General features: G+C 49.7%; 2 protein-coding genes across 2 annotated transcripts in view; both read right to left on the bottom strand.

The window, feature by feature from the left end:
• LOC123186330 (BTB/POZ and MATH domain-containing protein 2-like) overlaps positions 1–1,537 on the bottom strand; it is a 28,015-nt gene extending 26,478 nt beyond the window's left edge. Inside the window, exons 1-2 of the mRNA XM_044598110.1 lie at positions 1,212–1,537; positions 11–203 (exon numbers count right to left, since the gene is read on the bottom strand). Coding sequence (XP_044454045.1) covers positions 11–203; positions 1,212–1,417 — 399 coding nt within the window. The 5' untranslated portion in view covers positions 1,418–1,537. The remainder of the gene's footprint in view (positions 1–10; positions 204–1,211) is intronic.
• A 4,911-nt stretch (positions 1,538–6,448) lies between these two features.
• Positions 6,449–11,820, bottom strand: LOC123190741 (golgin candidate 2). The gene is made up of 10 exons (XM_044603456.1): positions 11,622–11,820; positions 10,983–11,540; positions 10,142–10,252; positions 9,829–9,888; positions 8,827–8,884; positions 8,597–8,652; positions 8,362–8,454; positions 7,550–7,675; positions 7,153–7,200; positions 6,449–7,033 (listed from the first exon to the last, which is right to left on the bottom strand). Exons 1-10 carry the CDS (start codon positions 11,673–11,675, stop codon positions 6,671–6,673), a joined length of 1,527 nt encoding a protein of 508 aa, XP_044459391.1. The 5' UTR covers positions 11,676–11,820; the 3' UTR covers positions 6,449–6,670.
• Between the last annotated feature and the right edge of the window lie 11,004 nt (positions 11,821–22,824).

Here is a 22,824-nt window from a genome sequence, read left to right as displayed (position 1 = left end):
GCAGGTAGACCAACTCTGTTTCAGCAGTGGTCTGCATGAACTTTGGTATGCCCCAAGCTGACTTTTGACGGTTAAACACCCGTGGCTCTTTGCCGTACTGCACCACATTCGACCTCCCCATAACCAGCTCCACAAGCATCCAGTCGTAGAGCGTCGTCGCCTCAGCGTTCTTGGTTAGGAGCTCGAGGAAGACAGAAACGTAAGGGCATCTCCAGCCGTTGGCCTCCCCAGGAGGCATTTTTCTCGCCTCCTGGGGGCTGCCGGCGAGAATTTTACTCCGGGGCTCAGATCTCTTCCAGTCGTTGCCCCCCCCACACACACACCCCACAGGCAGAACGCCCTCCCGTGGTCGCGCTCGCTCCCGCCCGTGGCCTGGCCGATGCTGCTCGCGCCCTGCTCCATACATCGTCCTGCACCTCCCTCGCCGTCCTGCCCTCGCCGTCCTGCACCTCCCTCGACCTCCCTCGCCGTCCTGCCCTCGCCGTCCTGCAACTCCCTCGCCGTCCTGCCCTCGCCGTCCTGCCCTCGCCATCGGGCATGGTGGCGCGGGTGTAGCTCCAGAGGGCCTTGTAGAAGCGGCGCGGGCTGGCCTTGCCGCGCCCCTCCCCGAGGTTGAACCGCCACACGCGGCCGACTGGTGGCTGGTGGAGCCACTGGTCGACGCACCACCGGTGGAACGCGTGCGCGCAGCCGGGCAGCACACGCAGCTCGTCGCCATCGGCGTACTCCGCCAGGCACACCGCGCACCCGCGCTCCTCCTCCTTTGCAGTCCGCTCATCGGTAGCCGACGCCTGATGTTGGGTCGACGAGGAGTACACCATCACCGGGCACGCAGCCAGGACGGCCTTGTCGAGCCCTGCGGCGGCGGCAGTGACGCACCTGCCGTGCCCGAGCTCGATGTCGACCACGCCCTGCCGCGACGAGCTCGTGGAGAGAGAAAAAAGTGGACGGGGAGAGGGGAGGTGGGGGCGGAGAAAACGACGGGGGGGAGAGAGATGTGGGGACAGACGCCGACGGGTGGGGTTTTCGCATGCATAAGGTAGTGCCGGTGCCCCCGGCTGACCCCCAGCTTTGTGGGTTTCTCTTGCCAGCGCCGGCCGTAGTTTTAGCTAATACCGGCAAAAAACAAGGCCGTGGGGGCGTGACTGGGACCGTTTTTGACTGCCGACGCTGAAAAAGTGCTCCTGGGGAGCCTAGTGGAGATGCTCTAACCTTCATAGTCCTTGTTTTTTCCGTCCGGGTAGTACTGGATGCACCAGTCGTAGCCGCCAATGGAGAACACCGGGGAACGGAGGTATTTTCCTCTATCGAGGCCCTTATGCAGGCTGTAGCCGGCGATCTCGAACGCGACCGTGGCCTGCGCCGTCTCTGTGCACCTCGACGGCACCCTCGATAATGAACTCTGCGATGCTGCCATTGTGGGGATTGGGAGGAGAACGGGGGTCGGCGCGGTTGGAACTCTCGATTGAGGCTGGCGGCGATTGAGGATGCGGTATTGCCTCCGATGGGGAAGTGGGGAGCGGCGGCGCGACAAGATCCTGAGTGACCGGATTTGGGGAGGTTCGAGAGGAGGGTTTTGACAAAGGGTAATTACTTGACCAGTTGGGCCTACCGAGCAAGTCAAATTCAGCCCAAAAGGGAAGGGCAACTACTAGTATAATTGTATAGATTCTCAAAAACAAAACAAAAAGTAAATGAAATTGTATGTGAAAGTTATTTTATAAGGAAGACCATGATCAAAAATTGCAAGTTGTGCACGGAAAATTATTTGGGAAACGCTTATATACGGCGTGCCGGCGCAACTTTCGGCCGGTCGCGCTCACTCGCGCGCACAACACGCATATCACGTTAACTTTCATGCCACGCCGGCGCAGTCCCAGGCAAACTGCTCCCCCACGTCTCACGTGTACATTATGGGCCCGCGTGACTGTCCTTTTTTTCTCCCTGGTTATCTCTTGCCTTATCGGTTACCTTTCTTCTACCTCCAGCCACCGTAAGTTCTACTCTGCTACAAAGTGTTGCATCCGGCTGAGAAAAACGCTGCAACCGACGAAATAAAAAGCTGGAACCGACGAATAAAAAAGCTGGAAATGAAAGGCGACAGATTTTTGTGGAGTGAGATTTGCTGGAACCAATAGAGTCAATGCTACAACCGTGTAGGAAAGATATTGCAACCGCGGAGGGCGGCGGACAAGAGTTTTTGCTGGAAGTACCGACGTGAGCTGGAACTAGAAGTTGTTTTTGCTGCAACCGGTAATCACAAAAGCTACAACCGGCAATCACAAAAGCTACAACCGGTGATCGATTTTGCTTCAATGACAACGTGGTGGCGGCACCGGCGAACATTTTTTGCTGGAACCAGCACAATATTTTGCTACTACCGGCTGACATTTTTGTTGCCACCAGCAAACCAGTACTTTTTTGCGAGCTCGTCGCCGGTGTGCTGCGACCGGCGACCAACGCTATCGGAGCTGCTACCGCCAGCAAGGGAGCTGCAACCGCGGGTGAAAGTTGTTGCATGCGTGGATCCGGCAAGAAAGACATGAGATGGAGGCGGCGAGGCCGGCGACCGGAGCTGCCACTGCCAGTGAAGAAGCTGCAACCGCAGCCGAAAGTTGCTGCATGCGTGGATCCGGCGACATGAGATGATGACGGCGAGACCGGTGGCCGGCGGCATGGGCAGCGACGGGTGAGACCGTGGGGTGGTGCTTCGAGTCTGATAGGTAGTTACTGGAGCTGAGGGCGGCGACCGGCGGCAAGGTACGAGCATGGAGGAGCGCGAGGAAGAAGAAGATACGGTTAAGAAGACTCAATCCAATGACTGAACGGGCCCGAATCGAACGGCTGGGCAGCGACCGGCCCAAATTTGGGCCGGTGCGCCGGCGCCTATCGTTGGCCAAATTATTTGGTATGTGCAAACTATTTTCTACAATTCTAAAAAAACTATTTTCTACAGCGCAAAAATAATTTGAATTTTTTTGTAAACACACACGCACATGTATATTTCGTATGTGCAAAATTTCACACGTCACCTAGAACGAAAAGACAAATACGTATTTTCAAATGGGCCTCTCTTTTTTTGTCTGGAATTTTGTTTTTTTGTACAGCTTACAAATTACTTTTTTTCAAAACAAAATTTTATGGATCCATAGAGAACACATACAAGTTTCCACAGATTTTTTTTGAATTTTTTAAAAACTTCTACATATGTTTCTAATTTTTTTTTAAGAAAAAAGGGCACCATGGTGCCCATGCACCACTATTTCGCTCCAAGACAATGATGGACTATATTAATCGCAAAATAGAGTTACAATCTAGAGGATCACCAGTCCATCTACTGGATAACTTACTACAAAAAACTGAAAATAGCTAGCACATGTGTCGCTTGATTAGCTGAACGATAACAATGCTTGAATTTGACCTTCCCAATCGTAGCTCCAATGTCAACACATTCCGCAAAGATTGCAAACACCGCATCCCACCATCTTGTTTGCCTAGTATAAAAATTGATCACATCTTGAGAGTTGGACTCCGGCTCCACACAATAGAAACCTAAAGTGCTTGTCGGTACCATCTCTCAGAGCCATTGTCTCGGTTGTCACCACATCTGCTGCATATGGAACAAGTTTACACTCGGCCGCTAGGAACTTACCTTGATCGTCCTGTAGAATAGTTGTCGTTGCACCCGCGCCTTTTTCTTCAAAGTATGCAGCATCAACATTCAATTTTATAAAGTTTGGCTCGGGTTGGAACCACTTCTGCTCTAGTGTAGTAGAATTCTTTGAGAAGGCTTTCTGAAAGTTGCTTGCAATGGCTAGGACCGACATGGGCCACCTCATAGGTGGTGTACATGTTTCATTATGCGTGATCCGACAACAAGTCCGCCATAAGTATCAACAGCCGACCGTCACAACTTGCTTATCAAGGCTTGGCATTAGTTGTAGAGGCGTGCCAAGGAGCAGCAGAATATGTTCATGACAACCAAACCCGATTGATCAACCATCGCTGTTGTAGATCGGTTGTGCATTCTCTCAAACCAATTGGAGCTTTTTGCAAATTGATCAACCAATTGGAGCTTTCCTGATCTGTCACCAACACTGACGGAGTCAATGCCGACAATATCGGGTAGGGGGTCCCGAACTAAGGGTCTAGAGACGATGGTAACGAGGACACGAGTTTTTACCCAGGTTCGGGCTCTAAGGAGAGATAAAACCCTACGTCTTACTTCTGTTTATTGCTTTTGGGTGGAGTATAATGTACAACTGATCTATCCCGAGATTGTTGTATGTCTTTCGGTATAATTTACAGATGATCTAACCCTATAACGAAAGGGGACTAGGGTTACACCCTAGTCGGCTACATACGAGGAGAGCGAGTTGTAGACGATTTCTAGTATCTTGGTGTATATGACAAGTCTTCGGGACTCTTCCTTTCATACGCCATGGGCCACTGACATGGCCCATTGGTGAACCGACATGGGGTCCCTGGCCTGGCCTGGGCCACCAGGCCAGGAGAAGACGTGATGAGAGACCCCCAGGACACCGTCAATAGCCACTGAACTGGTCTTCAAGTCTGGATGTATATCGGCCTTGCCTTTCCGTGTTCTTCTTCTTCTTCGGTTGTCGGTCTTTAAAACTGGTTCAACGAGTCTGTCTTCCAAAGTCAAGTCCTGATCACTAGACCGCATCTGAGGTCCCCAAGGCCACCTCGGTTTTCGATAAGCATTTCGCAAATTCTGTGTAGCATCGCATGTTGGAGATTGTCCCACGCAGTCGTTCCTTAATGGTGAAGTATTCCCGCTCTCGGTCTTGCAATGATGGTCTAGCCTGGATCTGACAATATGGATCCCATACCAGAACCAGTATCATGCATGTTTTTTTACAAGTATACAGTCCAATAAATACTACAAGTACACAGTTCAAAAAAAATTATGTTTGTGCCTTCTGTGATAGCTATAGAAATTATAATCATCAATCAAAGAGTGGGATATAGCGCCCTTATCCCTCACTTTGGCCTCAAGGTGTTCCATTAGCTCCAGGTCTGTGGTATCGAACCTGAAGCCAATCGACAAAAACGACCAATACTTTGTGCACTACACAACAGTTAATCCCAATATGAACGTGATTGTGTGGTGAAAAGATACTGTAACAGCTAGTCCAAAACTAAAATGTAAATAGAAACTCTAGCAAAGTCGATAGATTTAGAAAATCCCAACAACAATCCAATCCCTTCTACTGATTAAGAAACTTCTACAAATATCACAACAACAACCTAATCTCAAGAACAACGATTTTCTCCTGTTATTCCTTCTTCGGAGCTTCGATTTATTTTTGTTGTTTCCTTCTGAGCTCTTCAATTTTGTTGTTGTTGGGCAACTATTCTGGAATTCAGGTCTTGTTGATACCTTTGAGTTGACGCTTTCGCCTCTGACTTCTGAGTTGCAAGCCTTTCTTCAAGCTCTCTCATGCATTCCTGAGAGGTTGATTTCTGCATCGAGCTAGACGACTTTTCTCTTATGCTTACAGGAAACATGCTCGACAAGCTCTTTTCCTAGAGAACCTCTACAACAATCTACACATCTGTTTTTGGGGTCGCACCTTCTACTCGAGGAGCGGCTTTCTTGGCCTGCATTTCTTCATGCAATATGATTGAACGTTGTTGGTACAGGTCAGAAACGTTTAATATTTTGGCTGACACATTACATGTGAACTTCAAATATTACATAATACTTACATATGATATTTGTGCAGACCCACTCATCGTCCCATCAGTCTTTCTGTGTGGGTTTCTCATTATTTTCTTTAGTCTTATATTCAAGAAATAGAACACGATGGACATTTAGTACCACATGTCCTATACTTATCGAGATATACTATTTGCATTTAAGTAGTTAAAATACTTACCATGATTTTGTACTGTGAAACGTAGCATCTAGAGCCAGTGGTTTGGTGATGCTTCACACCACTTCAGTTTGCTTTATTTTTTACACAGGATTCCTATGATTTGGAGCTTACATTCAGTATATCATGAAGCTATGATGTATGAAAGTACAAGTTGAATCTCCCATATTACCCGGATCTTATGGTGCTCATCAGACCACTGGTCCAGTAGTTCTCCCCAAAAAACAGATTACCCAGATCTTGTAGTACTCATCAGACCACATTGGTCAAAATTACTCCCTGTAGTGTTAAAAAACATCTTACACTATCATCGACTCATCGTCTGCTCAAGATTATGATTTTTAACCGTGTTGTAATATTATTCGTAAGTCAGTACCGCTGTGTCCGAATACTTTTCTGAAGAATCTCTTTGCACACTTTGGAGGCCAATTCATCTTCCAAGGCAATATCAAACCTAAACCCATCGCTCCTTCCACACGCGAAGCTGGTTTGTACCTTAAGTGCACGTTACTGCAGAAAATGAGGTGCCAGAGGGGGGAAATCATATGTGACAGAATTGCTATTCAGGTTGTTCATATTTGAGTTGGTATAACCATCCATCAGGTCACTTCGCCTACCGAGCACAAAACTAGTAAAGTCATCTGTGATATGTCAACAAGTCGTAATGTGTCTCGCTGCTCGCTGCACAGTGCACAGCAATAGGCTACGTATATATCTATGATGTACACAAGGAAAACAAAAATACAGAGAGAACACACATGGTTAAATACTTAAATGCTAGTCTTGTTGATCGACTCCAGAGAGAAGGTGGCGCCGGGGCGGGTGTCCGGGACAGCAGGATGCGACGACAGTATGTACATGACCCATATGTGGAGGCACACCAGGTACACTGCAGCCCCGACCTGCGCCTTCGGGTTACGCCGCAGGAAGATGTGACCAGCCGAGAAGATGGAGTCGAGCTGCCGTATCGCGTATCCCAGGTGCTGCTGCCCAGTCCGTATCCTGTCACCCAGCCTTGGGGAAGAATATGATGAATATGAATCTTGCCATGCACCGGCCTCGATGTCTATCCTTGATGACGAGCTTGAAGACGCCAGCGACGAGGCGTTGGTGTCAAGCGACCTCGAAACAGCCTGAAGATGATGGACGAACGATGTCAGTTGACTTGCGCGTGGTTTTAACTGAGTAGATTGACTGGGAATCTGCAAACTATAATGAATTGAATATGGTGGGTGGGTTTACATGTGCATACCTCCATTCTCAGTACCAAAGTTGACTTCTCTGAAGACAGGGACTCGACCTGAAAAAAGAAGACGTTTTAATCTCAACGTTACATAGTGTACCAAATCATACATCAACCAATGGTTTCAAGGAAGATTGACAGATCCACTATCTAGAAAGATAATGACATCAACCAATGGTCATTACATTAGCTAACAAATTTATAACCAAGCAAAATTAGTCAAGCATTATTTTCCTCTGCAAATAGCTATTTGGAATAAAAAGGGTGCTGAAGTTCCAAGACATGCTATAAAATATAATCGTTTCCAATCACAATTCAGGAATCCCAAGACATGCCATAAAATATAATAGGTTTCCAATCATAATTCAGAAATCAAACACGGGACCAGCACATACAAGGAGCTAACCTGCATTTGTTTTTGAATCAACCGATCGGTGAGTTGATCGAGCCTCTTCTTGAGCTCAATTTCAACCTCTGTAGGTTGCACCATGTCCCTTCTTGCCAGCTCAATGTTTTCTTCAATCTTCCTTGCCTATGGATAAAAAAGGAAATCACGATGCAGACAATTGTTTAATCTAATTTTAACTAATTTCTGCAAACAAAAATTAAAAAACTCAACAAATGACACTCAGCCTATAAGCACTGGATAGTACTAAGAATAGCATGCTCTAAGGTGCACATACACAAATAATATTCTACAAAAAGTTAGATAGCTATGTGCTATTAATTTGTGGTTATAATTTATTTCCGCCCCTTTACCCGATGATGTAAAGCATAAAAGAAACATGTATACAGTAAAAAACATAAAAGTTATTTTGACCTCTGTGTCTCAAACCAGATCAATAAAGGGGCAACCTGGTGCATGTAGCTCCCGCTTGCGCAGGGTCCAGGGAAGGGTCCGACCACTTTGGGTCTATAGTACGCAGCCTTTCCCTACATTTCTGTAAGAGGCTGTTTCCAGGACTTGAACCCATGACCTCATGGTCACAAGGCAGCAGCTTTACCACTGCGCCAAGGCTCCCCTTCGTCTCAAACCAGATCAATGGGATCTCAAAATATTTAGCTAGTTGGCACTCCACTGGAACAAATCCTGAGCAGTACTATGCTAAAGTACAGAACAATTATTGCGTAAAGCAATATATGGACAGAATCCCTAGATCAACATATGAAGTAACATAAATGAACCATCGATTTTCAAGCTTAGCCCGGAGAACATACCTTGTCCTTCAAGCTGACAATTCTATCACAGGTCTGGGTGTATTCTGCATCAATGATTTCGTCTTCCAGCTTTAATCTTCTCAAGGATTCTATCTAGACAAAATCACAACAAATTTACAAATGGAAAAGATAAGCCTTTCTTAAGTTAATATTTTTAATTGAACAGCTTAACAAACATCATTTCTTTCGTATGGAATAGAAGACAAATAACATCAAGGGTAATTCAAATGCATACTTCATCAACCAAAGGGGCACTTGTCTTCTGTATCTTCGCTATCTTTCTCTTGTACTCTGCTCATTGAAAAATAAAGACGTATGTAGTGAATATGAAATACTAGTGCTATTTACTAATGAGAAACTTCCTGAAAAGAATGTCAAGCTAATAATATCAAATTGGCGTAATAATCAGAAACAAAAGTGTTTAAAGCTCAAAAGGAACAGAAAGCCAAAGAATGGCCGACTTACTGTCTTGAGCAAAAGTCTTCAAGTCAACTTCCTCTCGGAGATGAGCCACTTGATCAACCTACTCATAATAGAAAGAAAAACAAAATTTTAAACTCTGCTCAACATTGGTGTAGTATTCCGCTGCTCGTCCAACTCCTACTACCAGGGTCTATGGCAACTATTTTCCACTAGCCACTTAATCATATTTGTGTATGAATACATAGAGCATGCTCATTTTAGACAATCCCGATCCAAATACACCAATTACATCTTAATGGAAGCATTTTAGAAAACAATCAATCAAGAATTGGGACTTGAATTTTGCACGATACAAGCGCGAACAAATGCCACCATTCTCTAAATTCAAAAAAGAAGCATGAAATAAGTTAATCTTCTACTGGCACTCTTATATGCGGTTCGGACCCACATAGCATACAATAAGACTTTCTACATACACTCTTCCTTCTTGGTAAATGCCAAAAACTGGGCCATGTACTCTGCACGATATAGGCACTAGCAAATGCCTGTGTTCTCCCAATCTAAAAGGGAAGAAAAAATCTTAAAATTCTGGCAGTTCTTTGCTGTGCCCACGCTTGGTGCGTGTTTTAGAATATTATCATAATGTTAGCAACTATAATGCGTAGGTAAGTTGGTAGCTAATTATAACTGATCCCCGAACCACAAGTATAGACACTATGATATTCTTGTTATACAGTACAAGTTAATAACATTATTGCACTTCATGGTTCAATTGATTCTCAAAATAGTTACAATGTAAGGATAGTGGCTATACCTTTGTTTTAACAATGTAGAAATCACAACACCCCTATCCTATGCCTAACTGACTGTTTCGGCCAAAGATTGAAAAAATGTTGTCCACGGCAAAACTGTATATAGTATATACAGAGGAAGTGCGCTTGTACATACAGACAAACTTTAGGTACTAAAAGGAACTGGAAATGAATAACAACAGTCAGTCAACTGACATAGAGAGATGAGGTAGAAGAGGAAAATAAAACATACTTGAACTTCCAAATTCCATTGTTCCCTGGCAAGTGACTTTGCAAGCTCTGCATTTGTAACCTGCATAGATATTTGGTAAAGACATTGTTGAGACTTGTAGTGATTATACAAACTAACATGTCCAATTTATGCTGCAAGTGGTAAGAGATATGGGCCTTATATACTGCAAGTATAAAGCCTAATACACACACTTTTAGGAAACTGAGAACATAATATTCTCTGCCACAAAAGTAAAAAGGGGTATATTGTGTTGCTTGTTGTAAAAGCAGGGCAACAAGAACAGATGCATCATTCTAAACATGGTGACACACACCTCAAGCTCAGCCAACCGCACAAGGGCTTCCATTCTAGTGCTGTGATGCCGTTGTTTCTCTATCTCTGTAGCTTCCATGGTTTCAATCATACTAGTCTGCAACTCTGAAGCCTGCAATTAAACATGAAAATAGTTGGAAAAGAATGATGATAAAGAAATATCATTTTCTGGAAATCAAACTCACATGACAACTTATTATATGAAATTGAGTTGTCAACCAATCTTGTCACAATACACAGTTGTGAGAAGACAGAAGCAGACATTTGACAAGAATGATATAATTTGACATTTCCCTTGCTATGCAACTTTATGCTCATCTTAACAATGGCAGTAAGCAACCTGGCCATGGGAATTCCAATTATGTTGATGGACTTTGCTCTTGCTATCAGCCTATCACCAGTCTGTTACTGCTCTGAGTTTTTTACTTTTTAGCACTGATTTCAGTCTGTGATCCGTTGATTGTGTATTGCTATATTTTTCTCATGGGGCTTTTTAGTGTATAGTGCTCATGGATATTTTTTTTTTGAGTGGTCTCAAACTCTCAATTGACTAATTGAACGCTTATTTAACGACTAATGCTGATTGTCTTCTCATGCGTTAGTTTTGGGTTCTTATTTATTGCTTCTTATAGTACAAAACACTGCCTGAACTGACTCTAAAAATATGCATGACCTCCTGTACCAATTCAAACGTTCCATGAATGGCTAAAGTAGAGTAATCATCAATGCTAAGGCTTGCAACATTCTCTTTCAATCCGCTCATCGAGTCGTAGGACATAGTAGCAATCTCTCAGGTTACACAAGAGAACCTAAAATCGCCACGAAGATTGAAGCAGACTCACCTCCTGTGCTTGCTCCTTCTCACGCACGGCGAGCAGCTTCTCAAGGCTGGTCTTCTCCCCCTCCAGCCTCGCCACGGCCTCCTCCCTCTCTGCAATGGCTCGTGCCGCCATCGCCGCGAGCCGCTCGGCACGCCGCCGGCTCCGCTCCTCCTCCCTCCGCCTCTCCTCCTCCGAGTCGTCGCTCCCGGACCCATCGGAATCGTCATCGCTCCCGCTCCCGCTCTCAGACGGGCCTCCTTTCTCGGCCTCCTCCCGATCCCTCCCATCCCCCTCCGCCTTCGCCTCAACCGCGACGGCAGGCTCGGCACCGGGCTGATCCTGCGCCGAGAGATCCGCCGCGGCGGAGGCGGAGCGGCGGGGCGCGGAGGGGGGCGGAGGGGGAGGCTGGGAGTGGCGCCTGGCGGCGATGCGGAGGCCGAGGGAGGGGGGCGGGGTCGCCGGCGGCGGCCTGCGCGGCGCGGGGGCGTCGAGGAGCGCGGCGGAGGAGGGCTGCTGGAGGGCGGTGAGGTCGGAGGCGGAGGAGGACTTGCCGAGCGACTCCGCCGCCTGCTGGTCGATCTGTGGGAGAAGACGAGTGGATGGTTAGAAGAGCTGGAGAGGGCGGTGAGGACGAACGAGAGGGAGGAGCGCGGCGCTTGCTTGGTGGAGGAGGGTTTCCGCGGCCTTGAGCTTCGAGGAGATCCAGCCGGCCATGGCGCCCCGCCGGCGCGCGCGGATTGGAGCGGCGGCGCGGGTTGGTGGATCGCTGGGCCGCGCAACCGCCGACCGAAGGGTGTTTGGTTGTGTGTGCGCTGCTGACAGACTCACAGACCCATTGTGTCAAACAGCCGGCCAACGTTTGTTCATAGGGAATTTCATCGTGCAACAGTTTCTACTTTGGCAATTTGATCATACATCCTCTAAGAAAAAACTTAGAGCAACTCTCACGAGGCGACCCAAACAGACGCGCGCTTTGTCCGCTTTTCGTCCGTTTGAGTCAGCCAGACGGATGTGTACATCCGCATTTTCAAATGGATCGGTTTGATTGCCCAACAAGAGGTGAACCCGAATGTGCCAGCGTGAAAAAAAAACAGCTTGCAGAAATAAACATAATTAAACATAAGTGGCCGTTCAACTGCCAGTTAAAATCCACTTAAACCTTATTAAACATTAATTAAAACATAAAAAAAGTCTACGCCGCCCCGCACGTTGCCCTAAACGGTGTCGGCCTTGTCCTTGCCCTTGACGTCGACATCGCCATCGCCATCGCCGCCGGTGAGGTTGATGAAGACAGGAGCAGGGCTAGCCCACCCGAACGCCGCCTAGTACGCTGCCAGGGCAGCCTCCTCCAGCGTCTGCTGGGGCGGCGGCATTGCGGCTCGCCGCGCGCGCTCCTCCTCAAGCCAGAGCACCTCCCCGTTGAGTTGCAGCATCGCCTCGTAGCGCATCTGTCGCTCGCCGTTGGCCTACTCCTGGCGGAGCCAGTGCGCCTTCCAGCGCTCAAGGTGGGCCGCCTCCTGCGCTGGCGTCGCGGCGTAGTGGACAAGAGGCGCGCTCACCCACTCGCGGTGCTGGCCTGTCCACATGTAGGTCTCCTCCGGCCAAGTGGGTGGAGGCGGGGAGTGCTTCCGCGTCGACTCCGGATTCAGCTTGAGCTCGACGGGCGGTGGCGGAGGCGAGACGAGGAGCGGGGTGTGGATGGAGTCCCCCGCCGCCGACAGTGCAAGGGCTTGCTCCAATCCATCCTAGAGAGTGTTGGGGAACGTAGCAGAAATTCAAAATTTTCCTACGTGTCACCAAGATCTATCTATGGAGAAACCAGCAACGAGGGGAAGGAGAGTGCATCTACATACCCTTGTAGATCGCTAAGCGGAAGCGTTCAAGAGAACGGGGGTGAAGGAGTCGTACTCGTCGTGATCCAAATTACCGATGATCCTAGTGCCGAACGGACGGCACCTCCGTGTTCAACACACGTACAGCCCGGTGACGTCTCCTACGCCTTGATCTAGCAAGGGGAGAAGGAGAGGTTGGGGAAGACTCCATCCAGCAGCAGCACGACGGCGTGGTGGTGGTGGAGAAGCATGGTACTTCAGCAGGGCTTCGTCAAGCACCGCGAGATATGAGGAGAAAGAGAGGTAGGGCTGCACCAGGGAGAGGTCAAGAACTTATTTCTTATGGGCAGCCCATACCTCAACTATATATAGGGGAAGGGGAGGGGCTGTGCCCCCACCTAGGGTTCCCTCCCTAGGGGTGGCGGCAGCCCCCTAGATCCCATCTAGGGGCGGCCAAGGGGAGGGGAGAGGGGGAGGCGCACCAGGGTGGGCCTTAGGGCCCATCTGCCCTAGGGTTTGCCCCCTTCCCCTCTTCCTTAAGCCTTGGGCCCTTGTGGGGGGGCGCACCAGCCCACCTGGGGCTGGTCCCCTCCCACACTTGGCCCATGCAGCCCTCCGGGGCTGGTGGCCCCCACTTGGTGGACCCCCGGGACCCTCCCAGTGGTCCCGGTACGTTACCGATAAACCCCGAAACTTTTCCGGTGACCAAAACAGGACTTCCCATATATAAATCTTTACCTCCGGACCATTCTGGAACTCCTCGTGACGTCCGGGATCTCATCCGGGACTCCGAACAACATTCGGTAACCACATACAAACTTTCTTTATAACCCTAGCATCATCGAACCTTAAGTGTGTAGACCCTACGGGTTCGGGAACCATGCAGACATGACCGAGACGTTCTCCGGTCAATAACCAACAGCGGAATCTGGATACCCATGTTGGCTCCCACATGCTCCACGATGATCTCATCGGATGAACCACGATGTTAAGGACTTAATCAATCCCGTATACAATTCCCTTTGTCTAGCGGTACGATACTTGCCCGAGATTCGATCGTCGGTATCCCGATACCTTGTTCAATCTCGTTACTGACAAGTCTCTTTACTCGTTCCGTAACACATCATCCTGTGATCAACTCCTTGGTCACATTGTGCACATTATGATGATGTCCTACCGAGTGGGCCCAGAGATACCTCTCCGTTTACACGGAGTGACAAATCCCAGTCTTGATTCGTGCCAACCCAACAGACACTTTTGGAGATACCTGTAGTGTACCTTTATAGCCACCCAGTTACGTTGTGACGTTTGGGACTTAAAATGGGCATTTGGGACTTATGAAATAAGACTCTCAAGGAAGGACTTATAGTTGTAATATGGTCTTATGGAGACTTATAAGTCCCAGAACCAAACAGGTAGGGACTTTTTAGGGACTTGAGACTTATAAGTTGGGACTAAAAGAAGTCCTAAGACTTATGAACCAAACAGGGCCTAAATATAAAAAGTTGACAACTCATCATTACTTCACATGGCATTATTAGTCTGAATTTAGATATAACATGATAGCCTTCATTCCCTTAGATATGACATGATAGCCTTCGTTCCCTTTCTGATAGGATGTCCATATCATTCTAACATCCTCTTTTTGAGCACACGTGGATAACTCATTAGGCTCTCCTCGTATAACAACGGAACTGCAGACATAACTGCACTAGGGATTTCTGCATTTAGCTTCTCCATAGACATATTGTTGCTGCATTTATTCAAAGAGGAATCCTGCAGTATGTCTTGTCCCGTTGCTGATTCCATGCGTCCATGTATGTTGTGGCCCGAGCGTGGCCTGTTGCTTGGTTGCAATGCTTCTGAAGCTCTTGGAAGTTCCCTCTTTTTACCTGTGCAACAAGGCATCCCGTCTACTGCGCGCAACCTCTCAAGTGTTTTACCAATTGGATCGTAGAGACCAATCTTCCTTCCAGTGCTCAACATTACCCTGCCATCCTTGGAATCAATAGACAGCGGAACCACGACATTCGACATAAGAGAGTAGTCGGACCATGCTTTCAAACATATGGTGTATGCTCTGTCCCACTGATCATGCTCCTGCTTCCATATCTGTAACTCATCCTCCATCGAATCTGCAAGAACAACACACAACATTCCCTGAAGCTCTGTCACAAAGCCATGCCGACGGCCATTGCTGCACCATTTTGCAATGTGTGAGGGGCAGGGGATGGTGTCATATTCATTTCTGGCAACGTCAAACGCCACTATGACCTGCTCATTGCTCGGACCCAGCAAAGGATCGCTCATCCAGTAAAATACCCCATCCACATAGGCTGGAGGCATGTCATTCACCGGAAGTGGCGTGTTGGAGATACTGTGTAGATACCAACTGCTGCGCTGCCATACTGAGCATGTCAAGCGATAATTGCGAGATCTGAAGTCCTTACGCTGATAAGAAATGAATATAGCTATATGCTCCTGATTCAACGGATTGAAACCCAAGCCAATGTTCTTATTGCCCATTGAAAAGGCAGAGTTTTGTATACCATCATTAGGCCTTTTCCATGGTGTATGCACAGGCACAGATGACCCTGGGTCGGAAGGGATCTTGTAGTAGTAACCCGTGCAAGGGCTGTAAAGATAATCTTCTTGTGCAGTGCTTACCACGTTCAGGCCATGACAAGGCTTGGAGCAAACCACCTTAGTCTCCAAACATGCACCTTCGCTAGAATTGGAACCCTCAGAAAGCCATTTCTTCAGCGGAGTGAACCGGAAGGGTGACTGTTCAGTACCCTTGCCCACGAGCATGATCTTTGGCCCCTCGTCCATTTTCTTATGCGTTTCCAAGTATGAGCGCGTAAAGACCTCGCCCTCAATCAGTCTGCGCCACTGGGTGCAAACAGTTTTGAACCGTGTGACAGATTTAGCAGGGAGCCGGTGCAGGATCTCCTTGACAGCCTTACCCGCAGGAGATGACCATGACGTCTCGTCATTTGTTCTATGGACCGGAGCAAGATTTTCCTTGAATAAGCAGAGATGGATGGAAGAAGACTCTGCTTGATAGCCTAGGTTTGTATCCTCGACCGAGAAAATGGTTTCGGTGGTTCCGGACGTGGCATCCCAGGCATGCACCTCGTGTTGCGCCGTGCCAATGATGATCTTCTTCCCCGATCTATCACTGCCCGTAACACCAAGGACTCTGACAACCTGAGACTCAATACGAATTTCTTCAAGCTCGATAAGAACCTCTCTTGTTGTCTGCGCCGACAAATCGATGCGATAATCCAGGGACCAATCGCCGGAGGTAGAGCCACGCAGCAGCTTCCATATCTCCAACATGCTAGGTGAATCAGCACGAAGGTCGCGGGCCATGCACAGGTGGCCGTCAAGCTCCACCAGATGTGAATTCGTTGATAACGCTATGAATGGCGGCGGCTGGACCCATCCGAAAGCCTCCTCTGTGATGGAGAAGGACATGATGGACATGGTTTCTCCAAGCAATGGAGGGAGGAGCCAGTGCAGAGAACCATTCGCGAACGCCGGCGGCAGCTTGTGGAAACATGCGTGTCCAACGGCAGCTTCAGCATCTTGGGAGGACGGCACTCCTCCGGCAGCAGGCGCCCACCGGTCCCCGCGCCTGCCTCCGAGAGTGTATATCTCGCATTTGGTAAGGAGGCTGCTGTCCCTAAGCCGCCCGTCGTAGCACGAGTGCATGAACAGCCTGACCACCTTGTACTCGTTGGTCCGCGGATCGAACGCGAGCCCTGCACTCGAGCTCAGCGCGTCGGGGCAAGGCGGCAGCCGCGTGACCGCCCTGGTGGCCGCGTTGAGCACGTAGTAGGCCGGCGGGACGGCGTCGTACAGGAGGCTGAGCCCCCGGCACTGCGCGGCCACCGCACATCGTCGAGGATGAGGAGCACGTCCGCGCTGGGGCCCGTGGGCGAGCAGGAGTAGATCGCCGTGGAATTGTATCCTGCGGTGGGCGCGACGAACAGCAGCCTGGGTGGAGCCGACGCGGCGTCGGCGTCGGCGTCGGCCTTGTCCGTGTGGAGAGTGCAGAACTGGTGGCTGGAGAGGTTCGCCGCCCAGGAGCGGCACACGGCGCGGAAGCGGAGGAGGGACTTGACCGGCAGCCGCAGAAGCACCTCCGTCATGATCTCGTCCGGCAGTGATGCCGCCGGCAGCGCGCTGCTGGACGGCATGGTGCCCGTCTCGGGATACTATTACTGGCTGGTGCTTGATGTTGGCGTGCAAATAAGGGAGCCGGGTGGTTGCTATATACTGTAGCAGATGAGAACGGCTTCTTGATCGACTCGGATGAGAAAAAGGAATCGGACAAACACGAGGAGTAGACCATAGCATGGTATACGTTCTCACCATACCAGGTCCGATCTGGTCCCTCCAGTGGTGCACGAATAGGCTGGCACATTAGCACGTACTACAAACCTTTTTTTCCCTAAAAAACCCTTTCTAAATGAAATACCAAAATGAATCATTCTTATTAAAAAAATCATAAACCACTGTAAAAAGGAAAATGCTATAAATCATCCGGCAGATCGCAGCCTGCCGCTTTCTCTGCACGCCACGTGCCCCATGGCCACCACCACTACTTTTTGCAACCGGTTTGTTATTGCAATCTCTCTGATCGCAACAATGGCTCTATTGCACGATCTGGATTCTTAAGACAAGTCGCCTCTCATGCTCCTGTCAAGCTCCCGTTGAGTCTGCCGCCTCACCTCGCTGCTCCAACTGCACCAAGCTCCCGTCGAGTCGCCGCTGACTAGCACGCACGAAGACGAGCTTCTCTAGCTAGCTACATGTTATTGCAAGGCGTGCAACCAGAGAGACCGAGCTCCCTCGTCAAGTTGTCGCCTCCCCGTGCTGCTCCAACCACCGTCACCCTCGTTTGGTGTCAGCAAGCACGCCGACGAGCTTCTCCGACAAGCTGCACACAACTACCACTAGAATGCTCTCTGCAACAAGTCTGATGTTGTAAAAAGTTTTCTGTAACACAAGCTCTGTTACAAAAATTACGGTAGGAAATGGTCAACAACGTTTTCTGCAACACATCCTATGTTGTAAATATTTCCTACAATATTACCTTTGTTGCAAAGTTTTCTGTAACACAAGCTCTGTTGCAAAAATTATGGTAGAAAACGGTCAACAACGTTTTCTGCAACACTTCCTCTGTTGTAAATATTTTCTGCAACATCCCTTCGGGGAGGAGTGCTGATGGAGTCATGTACCTAGGGTAGGGTCACAGACCTGATCTAAATACCCTGCCCAAGGACACCCTTAGAAGAGGTCACCTTCCAGTCGACCAACGAGGGACTCACTCGACTGACTTGAAGGATTCGACCACGAAGACTCACTCGACTACCAGGAGGTCAAAAGGCACTCTGCACTGCAACGGCCTGTAGTTAAGTAGACTTTATGGTAGTTAAGACACTTTATGTGGGACGTTACCAGTAACGCCTCGGACTTAATGTCCCTTAAACCCTTCATTACGTGGGCTGGCTGGGGTCCTGGCGCACTCTATATAAGCCACCCCCCTCCACAGGCAGAAGGGTTCGGCACCCTGTAACTCATATACATACAATCCACTCGACCGCCTCCGGGCTCCGAGATGTAGGGCTTTTACTTCTTCCGAGAAGGGCCTGAACTCGTACATCCCTTGTGTTTACAACCTCTCCATAGCTAGGACCTTGCCTCTCTATACCTACCCCCCACTCTACTGTCAGACTTAGAACCACGACAGTTGGCGCCCACCGTGGGGCAGGTGTTTTTAGCAATTTTGTGGAGAAGTTGCGATTCTTCCGAGTACTTGCATCATGGTGGCTGCTGGAGTTTTGGTCGAGGGTCGAGAGATCCGTCTCGGCGCTCTCACCTTCATCGCCGACGACTCCGCCTGGCTCCAGGAGGCTCCACTCGACGTTGATGCGCTCCCCGTCCGCGGTGCGACGCATTTTCGCGCATGTGTCCGCGGTGTTCTGCTGCGGCAACCGTCGACCCCGTATCGGTCGACATCCCCATCGACCACCCTCCCGGTCTCCCGCCAGCGCAAGCGCTCGGGCCGGTCAAGGATTCAGCGGTGGGTGAGGCACGCGGTGGCTCGCCAGACGGCCACCACCCAAGTTGCGGCAATCGAGCCCGATGAATCTCTCTACGGCCTGTTCGATCTGTCGACTGGCTCCGTAGAGACCGCATCCGAGTGCGATAGCAGTGATCTAGCGGCGGAAATCATGATGGTCGACGGGCCCCGCAGTCCCCCTGGCTTCGCCCGTGATGGTGGAGCAGGCGACGGAGGCGACCCCGCACGAGACCACGAAGAGTACCAGCCCGAGCCACTCGACTCTCTGCAAAGAGAAGAACTTCGCCGCAGGAACGTGGATGTCCTGCGTACTCCCATCGCAGGAGAAACCCCCGAGGCTCGCGCCTTGGAGGAGGGACGTTTGGCCAATTTGGCCGAACGCACTCGACTGGAGAATCTTCAGCGAGCACTCGACGAGCGCGCACGGCAACGAGTTCCCGACACCAGTCGACGTCAACTCTTCCCGCCGACTCAGGTATATCGAACCCCAATCCAGAATTTGGCAGCTGCGACCCGTATAGCAGAGTCCATCCAGCCCTCTTAGTCGGAAGCTGGCAGAGGCTTGATGCAGATCAGGGATCTGCTCCGGGCAGCAGGAGATCAGAATTCGGCCGTGTCGCAGTCGCGCAACAGAATTCACAGTCGATCCGTCGCTGCGAATACGGTTCAGTCGGCTCACAGTCCCAGATCGCCTCCGCGGCGTGAAGGGCGCGAGAATCGGCGAGACCAATATGGTGACCGACTCGACCGAGATGATAGGCGTCGAGTGCCCAATTCCCCTCCGAGGGGTGGGTCTTACGCTCCTCGGCAGCAAGATGACAGACGTCAGCTCAGTACGGGGCGAAGAGTTCCAGTCGACCCCAGAGAACCAGGCTTCGACGCGCGATCCATTATCGTGCAAGGTTTGGTCGACCGGAACAGAGCCCATCGAGGTGGACTCGACAGAGATGCGCCCACAAGTAGTCGAGTGCATGTTTCTGGTCCCGAATGTTTCAGCAGAGCTATCAGAGCCGCAGTTATCCCTCCCAATTTCAGGTTGGCAACAGGAGTCAGCAAGTTCACTGGTGAGTCTAAGCCTGAAACTTGGCTTGAGGACTACCGAGTGGCGGTTCAGATTGGTGGTGGGAACGACGAGGTGGCCATGAAGCATTTGCCCCTCATGCTGGAAGGTTCTGCCAGGGCATGGTTGACTCAATTACCTCCTAGCAGCATTTACACTTGGGAAGATCTGTCCCGAGTGTTCATCAGAACGTTTGAAGGAACTTGCAAGCGACCGGCTGGACTGACGGAGTTGCAAGTCTGCGTGCAGAAGACCAATGAGACTCTCAGAGAGTATATTCAGAGATGGATCACTTTGCACCATACTGTGGAGAATGTGTCTGATCATCAGGCAGTCTGCGCCTTTAAAGATGGCGTCAAGAATAGAGAATTGAGTTTGAAGTTTGGTCGAACCAGTGACATGACCTTGAGTCGGATGATGGAGATTGCTACCAAGTACACCAACGGCGAAGAAGAAGACCGACTCCGAAGCGGCAAGCACAAGCCGAGTCAGTCGGAAAAGGGAAACACCAGTCGGAAACAGAAGCGGAAGGCTGAACCGGCAGCTCCTGGAGAGGCTCTGGCCGTGACTCAGGGAAAGTTTAAAGGGAAACCAAAAGGATCCTGGAACCCTAAGAAGGTAAAGGATAAAGAAGGGAACGACGTGATGGATATGCCGTGTCACATCCACACGAAGAAAGACGAAGAGGGGAATATCATCTACCCGAAGCACACCACTCGCCAATGTCGACTCCTGATCCAGCAGTTTCAAGGAAAACAGTCCAATAACAAGGAGAAGGAGTCGGACAAGGCCGAAGACAAGGAGGACAGTGAGGAAGGATATCCGCATATCAACTCTACTCTGATGATCTTTGCAGATGTGGAGAGCAAGAGTCGATTGAAAGTTATTAACCGTGAGATGAACATGGTTGCCCTAGCAAAAGCAAATTATCTGAAATGGTCCCAAACACCCATCACCTTCAACCAATCTGATCACCCGACTCATATTGCCACCCCTGGGAGGCAAGCTTTGGTGGTCGATCCAGTTGTTGAAGGCACTCGACTGACGAAAGTGCTTATGGACGGTGGTAGTGGGCTGAATTTGCTGTATGCAGACACACTGAAAGGAATGGGCATTCCAATGTCCCGACTGAGCACCAGTAACATGAGCTTTCATGGAGTTATACCAGGAAAGAAAGCCGAGTCACTCGGCCAAATAGCTCTGGACGTGGTGTTTGGTGATTCGAAACATTTTCGCAAAGAGAAGTTGATGTTCGAGGTCGTGGATTTTCAGAGTGCATATCATGCCATTTTGGGGAGACCAGCTTATGCACGGTTCATGGCTCGACCATGTTACGTGTACCTCAAATTGAAGATGCCCGGCCCCAAAGGAGTGATCACTGTCATCGGTGATCGGAAAAAGGCAGAAGAGTGCTTCCAGAAAGGCTCAAAGATTGCTGATTCCCAGGTGACAGCGGTCGAGTTCGAAGAATACAAGCAAAACACAGATCTGAGTGACTTGCTGCGATCCAAGAAACCCGCCACAGAGTCTGCATTTCAGTCGTCCGGTGAGACGAAGCCTGTTCACATTCACCCGACCGACCCCGATGCAGCTCCGACCCACATCTCCACAACACTCGACCCGAAATAGGAAGAAGCGCTCATCCAGTTCCTCCGTGAGAACTGGGACATTTTTGCATGGAAGCCCGCTGACATGCCAGGTGTTCCCAGGGGACTGGCTGAGCATCGCCTAAGAGTCGACTCATCTGCAAAACCAGTTAAAGAGCATCTTCGGCGGTCCGCCGTCCAGAAGAGAAAAGCCATTGGTGAGGAAGTGGCTCGACTGTTGGCGGCAGGATTTATCCGAGAGATATACCACTCCGAGTGGCTTGCTAATGTCGTCATGGTTCCTAAGAAAGACAAATCACTCCGAATGTGCATTGATTTCAAACACATCAACCAGGCCTGCCCGAAAGATCATTTTCCTCTCCCTCGCATAGATCAAATTGTTGACTCGACCGCGGGATGCGAGAGACTGTCTTTTCTAGACGCCTACTCTGGGTACCACCAGATCCGTCTGTACGGACCCGACGAGGTAAAAACAGCTTTCATCACTCCATTCGGGTGCTTCTGCTATATCACCATGCCATTCGGCCTCAAGAATGCCGGAGCCACATTTATGTGAATGATTCAGAAGTGTCTACTCACTCAAATCAGTCGGAATGTGGAAGCGTACATGGATGATATCGTCGTCAAGTCACGAAAAGGTTCCGACCTGCTCGCTGACCTCGCCGAAACATTTGCCAACCTCCGAAGGTATGATATCAAGCTCAATCCATCAAAGTGCACATTTGGAGTTCCTGGTGGCAAGTTACTCAGTTTTCTCGTTTCCGAACAAGGAATCGACGCTAATCCAGAGAAGATCGGCACTATTCTCCGAATGAAACGCCCTGTGCGAGTGCACGATGTCCAGAAGCTTACTGGATGCTTGGCCGCATTAAGTCGATTCATCTCACGACTCGGTGAAAAGGCTTTGCCTCTTTACCGACTGATGAGGAAGGCAGACAAGTTCGAGTGGACTCCAGAAGCTGATGCAGCGTTTGCCAAGCTAAAAGCTCTGCTCTCCACCCAGCCGGTGCTTGCTGCTCCAATCAGCAAAGAGCCTCTGTTGCTCTATATCGCAGCCACAGGACAAGTCGTCAGTACTGTGCTTACGGTCGAGCGGGAAGAAGAAGGAAAAGCTCTCAAAGTTCAGCGCCCAGTGTATTATTTGTCTGAAGTCTTGACTCCATCCAAGCAGAGATATCCTCATTATCAGAAGCTTGTGTATGGAATATACATGACCACAAAGAAGGTTGCTCATTATTTCTCTGATCACTCCATCACAGTCGTCAGCGAC

This window comes from Triticum aestivum, chromosome 2A, assembly GCF_018294505.1.
Source record: "Triticum aestivum cultivar Chinese Spring chromosome 2A, IWGSC CS RefSeq v2.1, whole genome shotgun sequence".
Classification (NCBI taxonomy): Eukaryota; Viridiplantae; Streptophyta; class Magnoliopsida; order Poales; family Poaceae; genus Triticum; species Triticum aestivum.
This window is presented reverse-complemented; position numbering and strand designations above follow the sequence as displayed.

Excerpts from the sequence above, each read along its gene's own strand:
- LOC123190741 (XM_044603456.1), bottom strand. The coding sequence starts at position 11,675 with ATGGCCGGCTGGATCTCCTCGAAGCTCAAGGCCGCGGAAACCCTCCTC. Across the intron at positions 11,541-11,621 it reads CGGAAACCCTCCTCCACCAA|ATCGACCAGCAGGCGGCGGA; the intron begins GCAAGCGCCGCG and ends CTTCTCCCACAG. Across the intron at positions 8,653-8,826 it reads GAAGACTTTTGCTCAAGACA|AGTACAAGAGAAAGATAGCG; the intron begins GTAAGTCGGCCA and ends TTCAATGAGCAG.